The sequence below is a fragment of the Quercus suber genome, unplaced genomic scaffold, assembly GCF_002906115.3.
Source record: "Quercus suber isolate HL8 unplaced genomic scaffold, Cork oak 2.0 scaffold_326, whole genome shotgun sequence".
Lineage (NCBI taxonomy): Eukaryota > Viridiplantae > Streptophyta > Magnoliopsida > Fagales > Fagaceae > Quercus > Quercus suber.
Window position 1 is genome coordinate 76,228 of NW_027069779.1, and position 21,469 is coordinate 97,696.

The 21,469-nt window shown below is 37.5% G+C and overlaps 1 protein-coding gene across 3 annotated transcripts; it reads right to left on the reverse strand.

Moving 5' to 3' along the window:
- Positions 1-10,579: 10,579 nt before the first annotated feature.
- Positions 10,580-20,808, reverse strand: LOC112040723 (ubiquitin-activating enzyme E1 1). 3 transcript variants are annotated; one of them, XM_024073616.2, is made up of 7 exons: positions 20,393-20,808; positions 19,669-20,081; positions 18,707-18,924; positions 13,438-14,232; positions 12,275-13,143; positions 11,720-12,152; positions 10,580-11,342 (listed from the first exon to the last, which is right to left on the reverse strand). In XM_024073616.2, exons 2-7 carry the CDS (start codon positions 20,066-20,068, stop codon positions 10,746-10,748), a joined length of 3,312 nt encoding a protein of 1,103 aa, XP_023929384.2. In that variant the 5' UTR covers positions 20,069-20,081; positions 20,393-20,808; the 3' UTR covers positions 10,580-10,745. The 3 variants fall into 3 exon arrangements, with proteins under 3 accessions (XP_023929384.2, XP_023929385.2, XP_023929383.2); XM_024073617.2 differs by having other exon boundaries at positions 19,669-20,084; XM_024073615.2 differs by lacking the exon at positions 20,393-20,808 and having other exon boundaries at positions 19,669-20,316.
- Between the last annotated feature and the right edge of the window lie 661 nt (positions 20,809-21,469).

Genomic DNA, 21,469 nt, shown 5'->3' on the forward strand with positions numbered 1-21,469 from the left:
AGTTTTCATCTTCCTATCCCCTCTTTCCATCTGTTGATCATCTATTTGCCTTCTTATCTGGCCGTCCGTCCCATCAGAGGCCTTATCGGTACTCAAGTGGTTCACTCTGATCAACGTTATCCTGCCAAGGGGTTACCTCCCCATTAATGCGGCCAGGGGGAGTTAGTTGAATGCATTAAATGTGAGAATGACAGCTTACTTTGGGGTTAGTCTCTCCCTAAAATCCCCCTCGTCAGGCCGAGGATGAGGTGGTCCTCGGTGTGGATTGGGAAAAGAGGCTTCCCCCAATTTAGCCCGACAACAACAACAAAAAATGGCCTATGCTCCTCGGCCTGGGCCTTGGGCCTGTTTCGTGATGGGCCGAGGCTGTCAGGCTCATAGGCCCCACATTTGTGTAAATAAAATTAATAATATAGGTGTTTTAATAATTTAAATGCATAATTAGGTAGGGTTTTAGAACCTGGTATATTATCTAAAAAAGAAAAACAAATAAAGATACTACCTAAGTGTAAAACCCAAACCCTTCCCAAATACTAACAAGTTTTGAAATTTGAATGCAAACCTTCCCCAAACCAATAAAGAAATTTCAAACCCTTATAACTAAGGTCGGATCGGATTGGAAAATCTACAAAACTCAACCCATTGTCATCCCCACCTACTAATATCAAATTGGTTAGTGGGGTAAAACAGATCAAAGCTAAACAGACCATGTATACATTGTTTGAGATAGAACAATGTGTATGTGACTTGTTAGGAGAATTGAGAGGAAAAATAATCCATATACTATAGCCATTATATATCAATAATAATTGAACTTTTTTTTTTTATATAATATTCCTAATAAGATGGTTCCTACATTGATGAGAATCATGGGATAGAGATAAAACATAAAGGAAAAAGACAACTCTGAGAGTACTAAAGGCTCTTATGATAATATAAAATAGTTCATATGAAATCAAATTATTCTTTCTAATTTTTTGATAATATAACTAGTTCGTTCGTGGTAAAAATTATATATATTTTATATAATTTTTAATAACACAAGGTTGATGAATCTAATTTTTATAAATCCATAAATGAATTCATTTTATTTAATTATGGGTAATTACACTAATTCCACCTGTGGTTTGGCCCAAAATCACTTTGCAGACCCGTGTTTTGAAAAGTATCACTTAACCTACCTAAGGTAAAGTCCATTTGTATTCCTTAACCCACCTCACCCTTTACGTTAGAAAAAAACCTTTTAAACCCAAAACATAACATAACATTAATCAAAACAGGCTCTTTGAAAATCTTTTTGCGAGATTGATCATTCGTGTTCTTCTCTCTCGAATCTTCGCTAATTGAAGTCACTGGGCTTGATGTTTTCAAATTTAGTGAATATCGAAGTTAGGGCTTGCAATTTCGATAAAGAAAAACAAGGTATGTGTGTTTGTTCTTCTTTTAGGGTTTCAGATTTTGTTCAAATTTCTACTTACTGTTTGAAATGGTCCATTTGTACAATTTTTCAATTTGAACTACCCAGGATGTGCATTTTTTTCTATGTCTTCATCAAGTGGTAATTACTTAGGTTCGAGTGGACATATGTGCAATGAGCAGACGTGCGTTTTGAGAACAAGTTTGAGTTTGTATAATTTTGGAAGGAGATTCTTGGGTTGTAGCCGTTATAAGGTTGGTCCAAAGTGTCATTTCTTTGTTTGGGTGGATAACCCAACCTGTAGTTGTGGGAATGAAACTACACCTTTGTTTCTTGAAAGGATATTTAGGCTTTAGAGTGTTGTCCAACTTGCCAATGACAGGGAAAGGGCAGCTTGGGAAATGGCGGATGTAGCAAGGCAAATGGCAGAAAAAGCCCTAGAAGAGGAAGCCAAAGCCAAGAAGAGAGAGAGAAAGGTTCGTATTGTCTTTGTAAAAACTAAGGAAAAATCCATGACTGCTCAAGAGAAGGAGAGGATGTGCAAGATTGCATTAATTTTGTCATGGCTCTTTTTTGTTATTGTCATGTTGTTGTTGTGTTTTGGCTCAGTTGAGTTCTTTGGAGTGAAGAGACTGAGGTTTTCTTGAAGTAGTTAATTAGTTAATAGAATTAGATATGGAAATGGTGTTAATGAATTTGCAATGTAATAACACTTGCCTACTAATGTAATGTTTTGATGTGTCAATAAAAGAAGTGTTGGTCAATTGTGTGTCAAAATAATCTGTTCATACCATAATAACAACTTAAATTTCCATACCATAATAATAACTTCCATATAATTATACCATAACAGCCATACCATAGTAACAACACGAAGTTTATTGTACCATAACAATTTATAACTGATTACAAAATGCACATTCTCGGTGCATATTGGTATCTACCAATTCCCTAAAACAAATTGTCTGTTTTTGACCATTGGTCAATTTAACATTAATATAAAATTACAAAAAGCCTAACATCTTGTCCCCATTATTTGCACATTCAAGAACTAGTGTTGAGGCCATTACTTCGTTTCCTACCCTTGCCTTTACTTCTAGTGTTGGCATGTGTACTCTTTCCACCAACTAACTTTATTTTTGGTGGCCTTTGTGCACCACTTTATCCTCTAGTTCTCACACCACCAGTGCTCCTATTTGCATGTGAAGCTACAAAAGAAAAAATAAATCTAGTTGTTAAAAAAGAATCCTATTTGCTCCACCATTTATGAACTAAACAACTCAACTCAATTCTGTGAAGAAGTTGGTCTAGTATCCCATGTCTCCTTAAGTGTGTGAAATTCTAGCTTAGTGGAAGAGAACCATCCTGCTCTACTATTAGATGGTTTGGCTAAAGCTTGATTTATTTGTTGTGATGGTGAAGGCTGAATGACAGATCTCATGTTGTAAGACTAAGCAGGTGGTTGAGAAGGTAGTTGAGAAGCAAGCTGAGAAGGAGGCTGTGAAGTGGTCTAAGAAGTAGATCTAGAGCTGGTCCTAATAGCGAGAACCCCTCCACTTGCCTACAATCAAAACCATTTTCAAATATATGTTACTGATGTATGTGATGAAACCATTTTTTTATTACATAGTACATAACTTACAGCTTTTTGTTTTTGAAGTTTCTACCTCCTCTCCCATGGTGTCTCGCTAATGATGTCAACCTTACACCCTCTTGCATTATGCCCTTCCTTTTTACATTTTTCACATTTCTGGTCTATTTTGTATAGACGCTCTGTAAGGGTTCCTAGGTTCATCGACAACCCTCTTTCTTTGCTTGGGTGGCCTACGTAGTGATATATATATGTGTCCAATCATAGCCCATTCTAAAGGGCAAGGCATAGGAGGAAGCATTTCCTTGTAAATCTCCATGTAAGTTTGCTTGAGGTAGCATGGATGGGTGTAATCTTTTGGTGCCTCAATGTTCTTATAAATTGCTGTTATTCTATGTTTGTATCGAATTCCATTTAAATCTCATAACCTACAACTACATGTCCTATTTATTAAATCAACTACGTCTCTCCCTCTGATTGTCCACCTCATACATGAACTTGCAAGCTAGTGTAGCACTAAATGACTTACACTCAACCTTCAATTTCTTCAACTTATCTTGTATGTTTGGACACAACTTTCTAGCATAACTCTTTATGCTCTTCCTTTTGGTGTAAAGTCTAGTTATAATCCTAACTCTAAGCCACTCCAACATTGCCAGTATAGGGTTGTCCCTAGACTTCAAAATCATGGAATTAAAAGATTTACTCAAATTATTGACCAAACAATCTGTTAAGGCCCTAGAAGTAAAGTGTGACATTGTCCATTGGGTAGGTTCAATGTCTGCAAGGTACTGTCATGCCTCTTCATCCAATTCTTTCATATATTGCATACCTCTCTCAAATCCCCTAACAATTGTGGTAGTAGCACATCTCCTCAGTGCATCCTTCAATCCTAATCCCTTGTGGTTAACTTTGAAATTGTTGTGTATGTGCTTCACACAATATCTATGCTCCACAGTTGGGAATAATGTCTCCATTGCAAGTATAAGTCTCTGGTAAACAAACAAACAAAAAATATTAGTGCAACTAACCAACTATGTTAACCATGTGTGGACTCAGGTACAGTTTCATACCTTCTGCCTATCAGAAATAAAGACCAACTGAAGCTCCTCTGGCCTCCCAATATCATTAGCAAACAACTCTAAAAACCAAATCCACGAGTCCTTGTTTACCTGTTCCACAATAGCCATGACAACTGGAAATATGTTATCATTTGTATCCTTAGCAGTGACAGATAGCAATTGTCCACCAAATCTTCCCTTTAAGTGACAACCATCCAAGCCAATAAATGACCTACAGCCACCTAAAAACCCTACCTTCTGAGCATTGTACCTAACATACATCCTCTTAAATTTTGGCTGGGAATTCTCATCATTCATTTATGTATGTAATATAACCTTACTTCCAACATCTGTAGTAGTTATCATTTGTGCATAGTCTCTAAGGAAACTATACTGCAGTTGCTCATCTCCATTAATCAAATCCTTGGCTTTCCTCTTTGACCTATACACTTGGTTAACACTTAGGTTTACAGATATATTCCACATAACTTGGTTGAGCGCACTAGACACCTCCCAATTTGGATTTTTACCAAAATCCTCCAGGAACTTCTTTGCAGCATTAGTTGATGTCGCTTGGCTGTTTTTAAATGATTTAGGGCAAGTACAATCAGCAGTTAATGTCTTTATCTGAAATGTCAACTCTCCACTTATCATCGATGCATAACATCTCCACCCACACTCATTCTTGTAATGAACAGAAATTTTTGTCCTTTCATTCAACTTTAATTTGATATCAACAAGGATTTTTTTTTTTTTTTTTTTTGGCATACTCCCTCAAAGTAGCTCTAAACACCTTTGCATTAACAAACTTCATCTCCTTCTTCAATACAACATTTCTCATGTCACTCTTAGCATTAAACTGTAGCCGCTTAGATACCTGCTCATCATCAAACCCATCCATGCTTACCAAGTCATCAATCCACTCAGTATCATCCACACCAACTGGCTTAATCCATTCATTATTATGTAGGGTTGTACAGGGTGTATCACTTGACTGTGGGACTACATAAGGTGCATTACTTGACTCTAGTGGAATAGTGGTTGTATCTACAAAAATGTCATCACCAAAGTCCTCCCCCTCTAAGCCTTCATATATCCAATCATAATCCACACCACCTAATCCATTTTGATCTTCAACTTCTAAACCACTCTAATCTTCAACTTCTGAAGCACCACTTCATCATGTTCTTCATCTTCTTCTTCATCCACTATGCCTTCACCATCAGCACTTTCCAAAGTGTTATAAGCCACCCTTACCTCTCCATCAACAGCTACAGGAACCCTTCCATCAACAACTACACCTTCTCCTTTAACATCAACTGCCCCTCCCCCTCCATCAACAACAGCTACCCCCCCACCTTCAATAGCAGCTATCCCTAACCTCCCATCTGCAGCTACACCTGCCTCCTTGAATATGATGATCAGGAAGTTCAACAGCAAGTGGCATCAAATCAATGTCCACATAGAGTGTAATTGTGTTGGTTGGCCATTCCCTATGAATTGCACACATGTACAACACATCATCATCTAAAGTTATGAGCCTTAATCCATGCTCTAAATCGCCTCTAGGAATTGAATACTGATACCTACTGCTTCTAAGAGCCCCAACCTCAAAACATATATCTTGTATTTCAAAGTAATTTAATCTATCAGGGTCAACTTCTAACAATCTATGTACAATCCCACTCACATATTATAGGTCTGGGTTCCGCACAAAACATCCCTCAACATTAACTACAAAATCAAATGTGAAATCATCCATCTACAAACAAAATAATGAGATTGTTTACATACAAACAAATAGATAAAGACAACAAGACCAACAGACATATACATAAAGTGCATTTTAATAGTATTTATTTTGTTTTTGGGAGACGACACAAAGATAAGGGACCACATATAGCACATGCAAACACATTTTCCCAACAAATTCCTAGGGACCACACAAACCATAGTACACAAATGACCATAATCATCAAAAAGTACTTTTAATATTGTCAGGTATACACATTTAGAGACAGTCAAAATAGTATTTTCTAAACTTCCTAATTAGTTCTACATATAAATAAAGAAATGCACAAATTTAACCATGTAAAATTCACAAAATTTGCAGAGGAAAAAAAAAAAAAACCCTAAGAACCTATGCGTGGGTCCAGAGAAATGTTCTTCAAGAATCTTGTTTTTCTTTGCTAAAACTGCAAGCCCTAGCTTCGATATTCACTAAATTTGAAAATTTCAAGCCCAACAACTTCAATCAACAAAGATTCAAGAGAGAAGAACACGAATGGTCACTCTCGCGAAAAGATTTTCAAAGAGCATATTTTGATTCGTGTTATGTTATGTTTTGGGGTTAAAAGGTGTTTTTCTAACAACAGAGGGTGAGGTGGGTTACAAAATACAGATGAACCTTACCTCAGGTGAGTTAAGTGATGCTTTTCAAAATACAGGTAGATAAAGTAATTTTGGACCAAACCACAAGTGGGCTTAAATTGTCCCATTTAATTAACTCAAATAATATAGTTTCAACTACAATTTAGTTATAATTATTAGCATAGATTTGTGAAGGGCTAAAAGATTTTAATCTTAGTTTTTTTATATACAGAAAAAAAAAAAAAAAAAAAAAAAAAAAAAAAAAACAAGTTCAAAATTATTCGATAAAAAAGTAAACTAAGCTTAAACATATAATCTTATTCAATGTGTTTGAACTCAACTCGTGTTTGAAATAAAATTAATAATTAATCCTAAACTTTTAATACTCGACTCAACTTATTTACAATCCTATCAATGCCAATAGAGCAATGGCAAGCACAGCACAATACCGAAAACCCCTACAACAATTCAGTTCAATTTAATCAAGGAAGGACAACTGTCAATCTAACAATTAGAAAGGGGTGCAACTAATAATTGAAAGAAAGAGGATCTCAATGGCACCGTTACTAAATATGAGATATGAGAAAGAGAGGTATAACTTAAAAATAAATAAATCGATTTTGATTTTCAAAATCACCACATCTATAGTGAACGAAACGCTGGGGAAAAAAAAAACCACCAATTAATCCCAAACAGGATTTGAACATATTGAGATCCCATGTAATACCACATTGGTATTGCATGGTGCAATAGTTTTGAAGGGTTTAGATTTGAAAGTTGTTTTTGTAGCTTTATACCTACACCCTTGAATAAAATTTTAAAAAGTAATAATAATTGACGGGACTGACGAACTCATTTACCGAAGACAACGACCATGATACTGACGAGGATATCCCTGGATGAGCAAATTAATATCCACGTCATTGACGAAGGCAGGAAGGTCATTCAATGCAACACAATCACACCCAGAACAATTACAAGGCCAACTGTATGAACTGTTGGAGCACATTAAAGCCACATTACACAGCACCAAATGTTACCAAGAGGAGCATTAAGACCTCCATAACTACCCTAACGGCTAGAAGCTATGAAAGCATATATAAAGCTCACACATTGCCAAGTACAAGGTACATACACACATAGACACTAAGAGATCTCTTTTATTCTGTTCAATTACATTGTTTATTCCCAAGAGAGCTTCTTATACTGACTTTGGCATCGGAGGCATTGTGGCAGGCACCACACCGGTGACCACTTTTGAGAGTTCGTTCATACAGGCTGAGGATTGCTTCCATCTGACCAACTCGACTGACGAGCTTACGCTTCATCAGTATAACTCTATCGACAAACTTACTCTACTGACGAACTTACTTGACTGACGAACTTACACTTCATCAGTTTGGCGTCGTTTGTGGGAACGTGATGTTTTCATTTTCATATTCGAAAACGCTGCTTCCATCAACTTCAGTATTCAAATGGATTCCAATCAAGATTCCGCAGCCAGTCCAAGCTCTTGTGGCTGCCGTTGAAGAACTTACTAGGCAAAATTAGGAAATGAAGCTACGGCTTCAACAGGAGGAGAATCGATCCAAAAACAACGTAGAGGACGAGGGAAATAGCCATAGAAGGAATGACCATCGAAAACCCATTACTCCGGCAGAACAGAATTCAGAACTTCTTCAAGAGATGAGGAAGGAGATGGACGAGTTGAAAAATGCCATCACAGAGAAGATAGACCAGAGCGTGGGCAGAATGGTGAGGGCAACAGACTCGCCTTTCACAGCAGCAGTCCTGGGATGCCCAATACTTTCGAAGTTTCGGCTGCCACAACTTGAGTTGTTTGACGGGCTCAAGGATCCCCAGGACCACCTCAACACCTTCAAGACGACACTGGGCCTTCAACAGTCCCCTGACAAGATAATATGCCATTCTTTCCCCACCACTTTCAAAGGAGCAGCGAGGGAATGGTTCACCAAGTTGCCAACATCGTCCATCGATAACTTCGAACAGCTGAGCAGCGCCTTTTTACATCATTTCATTGGAGGACAACATCCTAAGAGGCCGACGGATCATTTACTCACCATCAAACAAGGAGAGAAAGAAACCTTGAGGTCCTATGTGAAACGCTTCACTTAGAGAACCCTAGAGGTGGACGAAGCTGATGATAAGGTGCAGTTGACGACCTTCAAAGCGGGAATGCGATCCAGGGAGTTCATTTCTTCACTCGCAAAAAATCCTCCAAAAACGATGGCGAAGATGCTCCTGAAAGCACAGAAATACATGAACGCAGAAGAAGCACTGGCTACCATAAGGGACGTGGAAAAACCAGGGAACAAGGAAAGGAAGGAGGACAAACATAGAGGACAAAAAAGGGACCGCCCAGATCGTCGATTCAGTGACGAAGGTGAGTCTAAAGGGGGTTTCTCTTGTCGAGGTTCTCGCTGTGGTTCTGTAAGCCCACATGGGAAGGACCTTATCGAGTCACCCACTACTCCAGACAAGGTAGCTATCATCTAGAAACCCTAGACGGACAGAGGCTCCCGAGGCCATGGAACATCGAGCACTTGAAGAAATACCACCAATAGATGTAACAGAAAATGTATTCGTCATTGAAATTAATAAATGAATTATTCAGCTAATGCCTCCATAACAAACAGGTCTGAGCAGCTACAAGTCTCAAAAATGGCTAAGTAACAAAATTCCGCCTCGACAAATGTAAGTTACCGACGATGACAAGATCCCTAAAAAGGTGTAAGTCACAAAAGCCAAAAATGGCTAAGCAACAAGATTCCGTCTCGACGGATGTAAGTTACTAACAATGACAAGATCCTTAAAATGGTGTAAGTCACAAAAGCCAAAAATGGCTAAGTAACAAGATTTCGCCTCGACGAATGTAAGTGACTGACGATGACAAAATCCTTAAAAGGGTGTAAGTCACAAAAGCCAAAAATGGCTAAGTCAAAAATGACTTAAAAGGGTGTAAGTCACAAAAGGTACTGACGAAGTTATAGACAAAAGGTACTGACGAATAGAAGGGGAGAAGTTTAGAAACAAAGGCTCAGAAAACTGAAAACTAGCAGGAAACTCAATGGTCACACGAATTGGAGTTATTTACAGCCCAAAACTTTTCACATTCTACGGTCGCCATTACAAGTCACGACGATCACAGAATCGGGGGACATCTGACGGGACTGATGAACTCATTTACTGAAGACGACGACCATGATACCGACGAGGATATCCCTGGACGAGCAAATTAATACCCACATCATTGACGAAGGCAGGAAGGCCATTCAATGCAGCACAATTACACCCAGAACGGTTACAAGGCCAACTGTATGAACCGTTGAAGCACATTAAAGCCACATTACACAGCACCAAACGTTACCAAGAAGAGTATTAAGACCTCCATAACTACCCCACAGCTAGAAGCTATGAAAGCATAAATAAAGCCCACACATTGCCAAGTACAAGGTACATACACACATAGACACTAAGAGATCTCTTTCATTCTGTTCAATTACATTGTTTATTTTCAAGAGAGCTTCTTATACTGACTTTGGCATCAAAGGCATTGTGGCAGGCACCACACCCGTGACCACCTTTGAGAGTACATTCATACAAGCTGAGGATTGCTTCCATCTGACCAACTCAACTAACGAGCTTACGCTTCATCAGTATAACTCTACCGACGAACTTACTTAACTGACGAACTTACGCTTCATTAATAATAATAAGTCAAAAAGTAAAAAACCATTAGATTCACTGTGCAATACCTCATGGGATCTTAATCCGGATTGAACCAACCAAAACCATCAGATTCAATCGGTCACAGCGATTGATTGGTGATTTCTTGCACCCTAGGTAACCGGAAACCCCACTTATTTCCCGTTATAAATTGCCCTTGCAAAGAACAAACCAGGAAGTTGTCATGGTAATAGTACTTACAGAATCGTCATCTGCCAAGAACAAAATCAGGCACACTACCACAAAGAATCACAAAACACACGTGGGAGTAAAAATAATCAATTATGGTAAAAGTAATTTGGTGAAACGGAAGCAGGCTTACATTACATACGAGGTAATATTAGAACACATCACAGGATTAAATCAAGCAAATAGAGAATAATAAGATACATGGAATCAAAGTTACTTCCAAATTTATATATGAAAATGTGAACTGTTTTGAAAATATCCATCCATTTGAGGTGTACTAATTGTTAAATTTGACAGTAAAGTCAAAGACAGCTGTGAAAATAGAGTTTTCTCATCCTAAAATCACAATCCTATGAGGATTGGAGACAACCTAACGGTAGTAAATGGATACTTGAGGGATGTCAATATCATTGTCCTCTTCATCTTCGCATGCCACAACAACATCCAAATGGCGACGGTATTGAGGCAATTCCACTTTGGCCACTTCCCTGGCCAAATCCACCATTTTCTTGTCCATTCGGTCTTTGTGACGAGGGAACATACTGTTATAGAGCAGGCAACTTCCGCATGAAATGCTATAAGCATTCAGCCCTTTCTCCTTGAGCCACTGCAAAAGTTCCCTCAGAGTAGGATTGCCTTTCAGGATCCACCTGTCCCAAACAGTCCAACTCAAGTTCTGATGCTTGATGACCTTGGGTGGAACTGGCTCAGCCATGGAGAACAGAGGCAGTGCAAGGTTAGCAAATGTGTTACGATAGTCCTCCAATTTGTGCCCTCCATCCAAAACCTTGTAGAGCTCCAGGCAGACAAGACCTGTGGCCATAGCAGTGGTTGTTGCAATTGCAGGAATGATCCTTCCAGCAATAAACTTGGCTTTCAGCTTGTCAACTTCAGGAATGCTGTAATTTCGTGCCCTCATATTGGCAAGGCCAGCTATCATGTCCATATGGAAGTTAGTATCATCATCCTGCACATTTATGGGACATATTTTATGAAAATCAGAAAGTTGATTCAAAACTTTTTCTAGCAGAAATAATATTTAGAATCTGGAATTTTACAAAAGGAACTTGAAAGGGTAGAGAAATTATTAATGTATAAAAATGGCACATCCTACTGTTTTTTAAGCCCACTCTTATCATTGGCATATGAAGAGTAACTTTCCAACTATGGTCTTACCACAGGTTCATATGAAGATAACTTTCCAAATATTATCTACTAAATCATAAGCCATACAAGCACATTAGCATAATTAAAGGTTAAAAGTTAAAAGTTAAAACTATAGACAAGCATGGAAACAGTTCCAGAAAACGAATGAATAAAGGCAATAGGCACAGAAAGATATACCTTCTCGAATTGAATTGGTTTCATCCTGAACCCTGATGGCAGGTTCTTCCGACACTGCTCTAACTTATTAATTAAATCAGCAATGACAGCTGAATCATCTACTGAGGCAGTAGAGATACTGGTAGCCTTCTCATCGGTTACAATTTTCGCATCTTTCTTGGGCTCAAAATCTGGGACCATCACTTTATCAACAGCTTCAGCCAACTTCTTAGGATTCTTGACCCAGTCAGGAATTGGGATTCCAAATGTCTCTGCACGTAGAATGGCTGCTGCCATAACAAAATGGAGGTGACCAGGATCAGCAGATGAGAATTGCAGTGGATGAGGGAATCTCTTGGGGGCTGACCAGAAAGGAGCCCCAGTACTGGTGGCAGCATCCTCAGGGAACGTATAAATCAACTGCTTCACACGGTTAACAAAATAATCTTCAAACCTGAGTAAATAAAAAGATGATATCAGGAACTCTTGAGGAAGAAAATAAAAGCCATTATAATTGTTTTTGATAGGGAAACAGTGGGGAAGGGGTTGGTAAAGAATAAGTGTCAAGGAAAGTACTTCAAACGAGCCCAGGTAATGCAATCTTGGAATATCTCGCATCTTTCTTTATCAAGGCACTCCAGTACTCGCTCCAAGTTATCCCTAGCCTGAGCATCGCCTGCATTCATCATTGCAGTACTATATTCACTCGGGTTGGACAAATATGCATTCACTTCAGCTGGTGTTTTCTCAAGTAAACCCTCAAACTCAGATCGAGCCCAAGTCAAGCAGTGATCAATGTTGTGTGGAAATGAGTGTACAGTGCACATAGGCGCTTGTTTCTCAGGTGGGTCTCTCGAGGCACCATAGTTTTCTGTGAGATGAGGAATGACCATCTGAGTGTTGCATTTGGCACCAAGAGTTCCTGATTCAAGAAGTGGCTTCTGGAAGTATAAGCATCTCTGGTCAACGTACAATCTGGCATTCACATTGTCTAAAGCATTAATAACAACATTCAAATTCTCCCAAAAGGTATCGTCAAATACATTTTCAGTTTCAGGGCCAACTCGATTCTGCAAAGCTTCAATGTTTAGTCGAGGGTTTATTAATGCAGTAGCAGAAGCAGCAACAGTGGATTTGGCCTGACCAATGTTCCAATCACGGAAGAGGAACTGCCTACTGAGGTTACTCTTCTCAATTACATCATCATCAGTAATTGTTAGCTTTCCCTGATCACCACATGAAACTCCCATCAAGGCTACATTTTTTAAGAATTCACAGCCTAGTGCACCAGATCCAACAATGAAAACTTGAGCATCCTCCAGTTTCTTCTGAAGCTTAGACCCAAAGACAGAAATCTGAGCATCATAACGGCTATTTCTTGGTCTGAAATCACTTGAATCCAGTGGCTCTGTAGGAAGTGACTCCACTGAGTCGAAGTAGAAGAACTGCAGGAATAAGTAAAACAAAATTAAGTTGTGAGAACCAGCATTCAAGGTAAGATGTAAACTCTCTCATCACACAAAAGCAGTCAAGATCTTGTTTTGATAAGTACATCTCAAAAGCAGTCAAGATCTTGTTGCAAATAACATAAGCAAGGAAACTTATAGGAGCCTAGGTTAGAGGCCTTATAGAGAGGCGCCTTCAGGCAATATAGACTATAGAGAGCTCAACCATTCAAAGTAAAAAGAAATCAATATTCCAACTCTCCCATAACATGATAAAGAAGAATGTGCACTAACCTGATAAAGTGGATGGAACTTCCCCGAACATGCTTTCACAACCTCTTGTCCCACAATACCACCAAACATTGCAGCCATGGGATTCAGTACCGCCTTTGCACCAAAGGCAAAGTGCCTCAAAAGTTTTGGATTGATATCTTCCACTCTCCCATCCCCCAAACTCTCATTGATGCCACTGGCAACAGATATAAGCTTCTGAGCATCCTCTTCAGAACCAGCAACAGGGAAGCGTCCCAACTCAGAGACAAACTTATCCAGCGCTTGGAATGCCAAGTGCAGAAGAGGTGGGCGATCAAACTTAGAGAAATCACTAAGAAGAAAATCACCAGGATCAGCTAGTGCTTCTCTCAATGGCTTAAATTTCAACACTTTGGGCTGTTTCACCTGTGTGACAATACCACCCTTCACATAGGCTCCATAATTTGTGGTATCCTCCTCAAGAGTAAATGAATAAGCCCTGGAACTTTTAATCTTCCTTGGTTTCCCGTCATTCAATTCTGTCATTCCGTGAACTTCAGAGAATACAACAAGATCCCCATCCTGGAACTCAAGCCTTTCATCATCAACACAGGATACTAACGCAGGGTTGTCATTGCTGATTGATGCAATTATACCCGTGTGTGGTTCCTCTCCATCAATGTCAACAACAGTGAACTCAGGTCCAAAGTCACAAAACACAGAACCAAAAAGGCCTCTGACTTCAGTTTTGATAAATGCAATAGGAGGCTGATGAATACGACAGTAATCATTGAACTCAATGGCTTTCTCAAAATTGACATCAGTAAAGACAACAGCCTGCACCAACAGGGAATCAACACATGCATATACATTTCAAAAAGAAGGATACAAACACGCCTGTTTGAGAGAGAGAGCAAGCAAACACAACATTTCATACAAAACAAGATTAGCTTATGTAACTTTAAAAATAAACAAACAAAAGAACCAATATTTGAAACTGCTGAAAGTGAATTGAGGTCACCCTAAAACATCACTAGCATTACTTTTATTTTTATATAAGTACATCACTTTCATAACTTAAATGCAACTACAACCAAGTGCTGCTTCCTACACTGCTGCTATCATCTCATACCCTTCTTCATGCTTTAAACAAACAAATCCCATTTTCATTTCTTTTTCAGGAAGGGATGGGGGTGTGGCAAATAACTTGTTCATAGTAGAAGACAAGTAAAACTATATTCTGGTGTCCAGATAGTTATGATGAAACACCATTCTCTTCTTACAATATTAGGGATGTTGCTAACTCTACATTAGTTAGCAACATCCCTAATATTGTAACAAGAGAATTGTGTGTAGAGTTGATGCAGGGCTTTCTTGGCACCTTTCATAGGTTACTTTAATTATTATTGAGTCTTAGTATTAAGTTTTTTAGTCTAGAAAGCTGCTTTTCGTTTTTGATTAAGTTTTACTAGAAAAGTTCCCAAGACTCAATAACCTAAAGTTCTTATTTCTTATATAAGAAATAATCTAAAGTTGTTAAGTACATGTTATTTAAAGGGTAAAACTTAGGTAGAGTTCCTAAGGTGAAGTACATTAAGTTCCCGAACAAATTTCAAACACTTGCTAGCATTGACTAACACAGCACACACAAACAATATTATCTTGTTGAATTAAATTTAGTCTAGTCATGTGTTTGAATTTAATTGTTGAACATAATATATTGCACCTAAGGAACTGTATAAAAGTTCTAAGGAACTGTATATAAGTTTTGTCCTAATTTAAAATTAGGAATCCAAGGCTTTCTAAGAAAAGCTAATTTAGGAGTCCTGGTCTTTCTAGGAGTATTGGCAATAGCCTATAAAAGAGTTTAAGGAAAATTACATTTTAAACCCTATAGTTTAAGGGTGTAACATATTAAACCCTGAAATTTCATAAATACCAAATTAAAACCTATGTTTTAAAAAAGTTAACAAATTAAAACCCATAATTTCAAAAGTAACAAATTAAACCTTCAGCCCATATTAATTCCAAACCCAATGCAGGGTTTTAATTTGTTACTTTTAGAAACTTTAGGTTTTAATTTGTAGCTTTAGAAACTATAAGGTTTAATTTGTTACTCAGGAATTTCAAGGTTTAATTTGTTAATTTTGAAACTATAACATTTAATTTGTTACACCCCCTAAACTATAGGGTTTTAAAAGGTAACCTACCCTCTTTATGTATTTAATAAAGGATAGTGAGATTGATTTTAATAAAATTCCAACAGCTTTTTTTAAGCTTTGAGGGTGTGATTGCTACACAAGTGTGATTGCTTAGGAGGAAAACCTAGGTGTGATTGCCTATTGCTTATCTTTCTTTATTTTGCATTCTACTTACTGTTTTTATACCAAGTCACAAAACATATTCAAGATCCAATCTTTTATTCACCTAAATCCTTAAATATCAAACCCTATTCAAAAATTCTTCAAGATCTCATCAAGAAATCTAATTTAGTACAAATATGGCGAGGATCAAGGGGGGTGGAATACTAAAGATTGTAGAAGGGCACACGGGTGCGGCCTTTGGCGTGGTATTAATGTCGGTTGGGCGAGGTTCTCCAAACACTTAGTTTTTGTGGTGGGTGATGGTTCCCGTATTCGTTTTTGGCACGATAGGTGGGTTGGGGATTTCACTCTTAAAATGCTCTATCCTCAGTTATTTGCGTGTTCTAGTGACAAGGAAGCCTATATTTCTGATTTGTTGGAGCATCAAGAGGATGGAAGTAGTAGATGTTGGAATGTGAGATTTTATAGGAATTTTCATGAGAGGGAATTTGAGGCTGCCTTCTCCTTCCTAGAACTCATTCAGTCTCGGATCCCACGAGGTTTTGGGTGGGATAGACCTCATTGGTGTCTTAATAGGAATGGTAAGTTTGATACTCGGTCCTTTTATCATAAGATCAGGGGTACAGATACTGCCTACTTCCCTTGGAAGGGGATTTGGAAAGTCAAGGTGCCTAAGAGGGTGGCTTTCTTCTTGTGGACCGCAGCACATGGCCGGATCCTTACCTTGGATAATATCCGGGGCCTCCCTTTGGTGAATAGGTGCTGTATGTGCTGCTGTTCAGCGGAATCTGTGGACCATCTTCTCATTCATTGTCCGGTAGCTTATGCTTTGTGGGTGCAAATGTTACAAGCTTTGGGATTCAATGGGTTATGCCAGGTTCTGTGGTGAGTTTGGTGTCTTGTTGGAGTAATTGGTTGGAAAATATGCTTCCGATGTATGGAATATGGTTCCTGGTTGTTTGATGTGGGTTGTTTGGTTGGAAAGAAACCGGCGCTCTTTTGAGAGTTTGGAGAGAACGCTTGATCAGTTACAAGCGATCAGCCGAAATACTCTTTTTGAATGGGCTAAGTGTTGGGGTTTTTCAAACTGTTCTTCTACTTTGGAGTTCTTTTCTACCCTTAGTAGTGCCTCTTAAGTTGCTTCTCTTATTCTGTTTTTAGTTGTTTTTGTTTGCTGTTTTTTGTGTTCACCATCATGAACACCTGTAATGGCTGTTTGCGTTCTTCTTGTTGAATAAAAGTCTTATTACTTATCAAAAAAAAGAAATCTAATTTAGTGCTGAGTTCCTAAGGATACTACATCAAAATGACACCAAATCAAACTGCTTACCAAAAGAGAGGCATTAGACCAAACTTTTTATTGACACTGAACAAGTTTTCATTCTAAATTAATTAAACAACTGGAGTTAAATAGGTGAAAACTTGAAAAGTGGCTGATGTGTATTTTTGTTAGAAACAATTGTTTGGAGTCTTTGGAAAGCAAAAAGCAGTTTTACTAAAGAAATCATTGGAATTTTAGGATTGTTGAGATGCCTACTTGAGTAGGTGAGCTGAGGTCTTTCTATGATCTCTTAAGATTGGTCCACTGGATTCAAGAGTGGATTTTTTTTTTTTTTTTTTTTTAGTAATAACCTTTATTGATATATATATATAAAAGGACACCCTAGTACACGGAGTGTACGGGGGTCAACAATCAAGAATAAAAATTACAAGAATCAAGAAAAATGAAAAGATGATGGGTTTTGGAAAACAGGCAGCCAATCCAATAAAGTTCTAAAGAAAAAAAGCTTAAGGTCGGGTGGATTCGAGACTGTTTTTATTCTTCTTGTATGGACTTCATTGACTTCCTTTGGTTGTATTCGGGAATTCTTTCGTATACGTCATGGATGCTTATGCCTCTACTTTTATCAATAAAATTTTCTTATTACTTATAAAAAATAACTTGACATAGATTCTTGAAATTTACACACTATTGTACCAAGAAAATTGCTGAATTAGCAATTGAAACTTCTATAACAAGCATATATTAATTTGGCTAGTTAGTTTCTAGTTTGTATGCAATAAAAGAAAACCAAAGTAGAGCTTATAACAGAAGGCCTATGTAAAGATCTGGAAATTCAGACTCCATTAATATCCAAGATTTAAGCAATGTATGATCCCATAGGTTTAAAAACACAAGTAGAACCAGAATGACTATGAAAATAGATTCTGTTTAATAACAACTTAGCCTCAAACCCTAACCATAGAGACAAAATCTGATCAAAATCCAGCAACATGACACAAATTTAACCAACATGACACCAAAAGAGACAAGGAGAGTAACTATTGAAGATGAAGCAAGAAAAATAACATCCATAGGTATTTTAACAATGTTCAATCTATTGCATCCAAACTCCCATCCCCTCCTCCAGCTATACATTCCTGCATGCATGCACGTCTACATGCATATATTCAAACATATATAAACTAACAAGATATAACAATGAATGTTCATCAAACTTCATAGAAAGCAATTTTGATAATCATACATTTGGATTACAGGTGAAATCACAATTTTAAGCCTACACAGCTAAGCCTGAACGGAACATGACTTAAGCATAAAAATCCAAATAGTTTCAGAAAAAGGAACACAGGTACCTTCAATGAAACTGAGATCTGAAATTAAATTCAGCTTCTCTACCATCATGATGATATCTAATACTGCATTTTGACTTGGGATACAATCTATATGATTCCTTGTCTTAGTAGCCAGATAGTACATATATGTGTGTGGATAGATATAGGTTGGTATGTACATATTCATCTATTTCCTGCCCTAAATCATGTACATTTAAATTATATTTTAAAAATGACAGAAATGTTTCAAAAAGCAAGAAAACATTATGCAAAATTCAATCTTATATGAAAAATTGACAACTTGCATAAATCTGAAAAGCAAACAGTTGATTAAATCAAGAGAGAACGCAAAGAAATGGAGATGGAAGTACCTGGAAATCAGAAAGCCGTTCCTTAGTCAATTTTGTTGTTAAAGACTGAACGACCACAGCATTGTTGAGCTCTTGCAGCTTTTGGACAGAAGCAACTGCCCTATTCTTACCAACATCATTCTCTGAGAAAATGAAATTACTGGACAAATCCCACAACTCCACTGTCCCTTCATCATGCAAGGTCACAGACTTGACACCAGCAAGAATGAGGTTCTTTGCTACAGGAAGCAAAGATAACATTGATTTGATCAGCAGCAAGATTACAGATTATAAACCCAACACCAGCAAGAATGAGAATCAAATCACATATATATAGACATGGAAAGAAAGAGGTATGAAATTATTGATCAACCTTTTAAAAAGATTAAAGATAGAGCAAGACACTAGACTACCCAATTAAAAGATTATAAATCCAGTGAATATACGACCATGAGGTTGCATCTTTATTCTAAAACTTCAGTTACTTATCAAAAACTAAACTAAACTATCCAGTGCACGCAGGAGTTTGTATCAGATCATTAATAGGCTCATTTTGCATCATTTTCAGCTCATAAAATTCTCTCAACTGTAACCTTTTCAGGGAGTAAATATTTAATCAACATAACAATGTCCAACAGCAAAGAAACAAACGCAGAAAAGAATGACCAAACGATACCAATAAAACTGATACATAAATGTATATTAAAAAACTGCAAAACATATGTCATAATCTAGCACACACCAAAAAACCACAAGGTTTCACTTCCCCATTATCTAATTAACACAACACAAAATCAGAACAAGAAAACCAAATCTTCAAAACCAATATCCATTAGAGCTTAACAAATTTCCTAACTTAGCTCACACTTAAATCCACAAGATTTCACCACCACCATACAAAGAAATGAAAAGGCAATAAATAAAAAAAATCAAAATCAACCAGAGCTCAAATCTAATTAAAGACATAGAAAGTAGATATATACCTATCTCAGCACCAAGACCCTGCAACCCGGAGACGAGAACATTCGAAGCAAAAAGCCGCCTCATCGTCTCGCGGCCATACACAGCGAGCTGCCGGCTATGGAGATCTTCATCGATATCCTGCGAATTCGCGTTGCCCAAACCCATGATTGGAATCTCTTCTCCTTCTTCTCCTTGCTCTTGTTCTTGTTCTACAACTATGCCGCCGCTACTGTGATTGTGATTGTTGTTGTTGTTGTTACTGGTCGAATCGGCGTCTTCCTCGGCGATTCGAAGCTTCTTGTTCTTGCTGAAAGCCGAAGCGCCCTCACACTTCTTGATGGTGTTAAAGTTGCTGCTGTTGTTGGTGTTGTCTTCTTCTTCTACAACCACTCCTTCACTGGCTCTCTTTCTGGGAAGCATATAGTGCAGTAAGCTGCTGAAGAATACGCGATAAAACCCCAACATTACCGAAATTATCACAACCAAAAAAGCAATCAAGTACCGCTTATCATTACCACTAACATATTTTCCAAGAACGGTCTGCACCAGAGCCAGAAACGAAACTAGTACAAACCCTAACCCTAACCCTAATTTCAACATGATTGAATCTCCCAAAGGTTAAGATGTGAAGCAAAGGTATTGATTGATTGTTGATTTATTAAGAGCTGCTTTTTTCTGTATACTTTCAAAAATGTTAAAAAAAAAAAAAAAAAAAAAGAGTCAAAGAGAAGTAAAGAAACGTACCAATTAGGTCTGTTGGTTTAGAGAAGAAATGAATAATGGAATCTGAGAGCGAAAGTGAGAGAAATTTGTGGGTTTTTCTTTTCTTTTTTTGTATGATTTTGTTGGTTGGTTGGTTGGTTTATATGTTTCTTTCTTGGAGAGGAATTTTTAGAATTTATGTGTATGTGAGCTGTTACTGTGAGGTGGTGGGTACATACAGAGGAGAGGGAGAAGGGTATTTATGGATTTCCATTTTTTTGGGTCAATTTAGGGTTTTTGGGGACTGTGTGTGTGTGTGTGGGGGGGGGGAAAGAGGACAGGTGGTGTTTGTGGAGGACGGTGCTACATTTCCCTCTCTTTTTCTCTTTTCTGCATCAGAGAGAGAGAGAGAGAGAGAGAGAGAGGAGTATGTTTTGCTTTGGTGCGAGAGAGATAGAAAAGTCAGCTGAGAATATTACTTTACTGTGCCTGTGCCTGTGCGGGAAATGAAGGAATGACTGGGACAGTTCGTGATTATTCATGAGATACAAATGAAGTATCATGTTGTATGAGACGTCGTCGTTTCCTGCCATTGATTACTCAAGACAATTTTTTTTCAGCTATTCTATTGTCTTCATTATTTTCCTAGTTTATTTTGAGATGAGACAAAATGCTAAAAGTTAGTTTATTTTTATTTAAAATAAAATTTTTAATTTTTAGTTTTTATGTATAATTTTTTAAAACTTCTATTTTTACTCACTTTAAATACATGTATATTTTAGTATACTCTCATAAATAAACAATAAATAAATAAATAAAACTAAATATGCTAATGTCAAATGCACTCTAGTGCTTTGTGAATCCAAACACACTTTTTTTTTTTGGTTAAGAGGAACTAGATTAAAGAAATTAAGCCAATGTATAGCGTATATACTACCCCCAAGCATCAACTAATAATTGTATAAAATATAGGGAGGGAAATTTGAATACAAAACAAACAAATCACTACTAAGAGCACTCACAATGATGTGTTAAATTGCTAAAATGCTATTTTTAGCACCACAAACCACAAAATGTGCTACATTGATGGTGCCATATTTAATAAAATTTGACAACTTG

Bases quoted from the DNA above. Each gene is read 5' to 3' on its own strand.
- LOC112040723 (XM_024073615.2), bottom strand. From the start codon at position 20,248: ATGTTGAAATTAGGGTTAGGGTTAGGGTTTGTACTAGTTTCGTTTCTG. The intron at 14,233-18,706 runs GTACTTCCATCT...CTGTTGGTGCAG, and splicing joins AACGGCTTTCTGATTTCCAG to GCTGTTGTCTTTACTGATGT. The intron at 13,144-13,437 runs GTTAGTGCACAT...TTATTCCTGCAG, and splicing joins AGTTCCATCCACTTTATCAG to TTCTTCTACTTCGACTCAGT.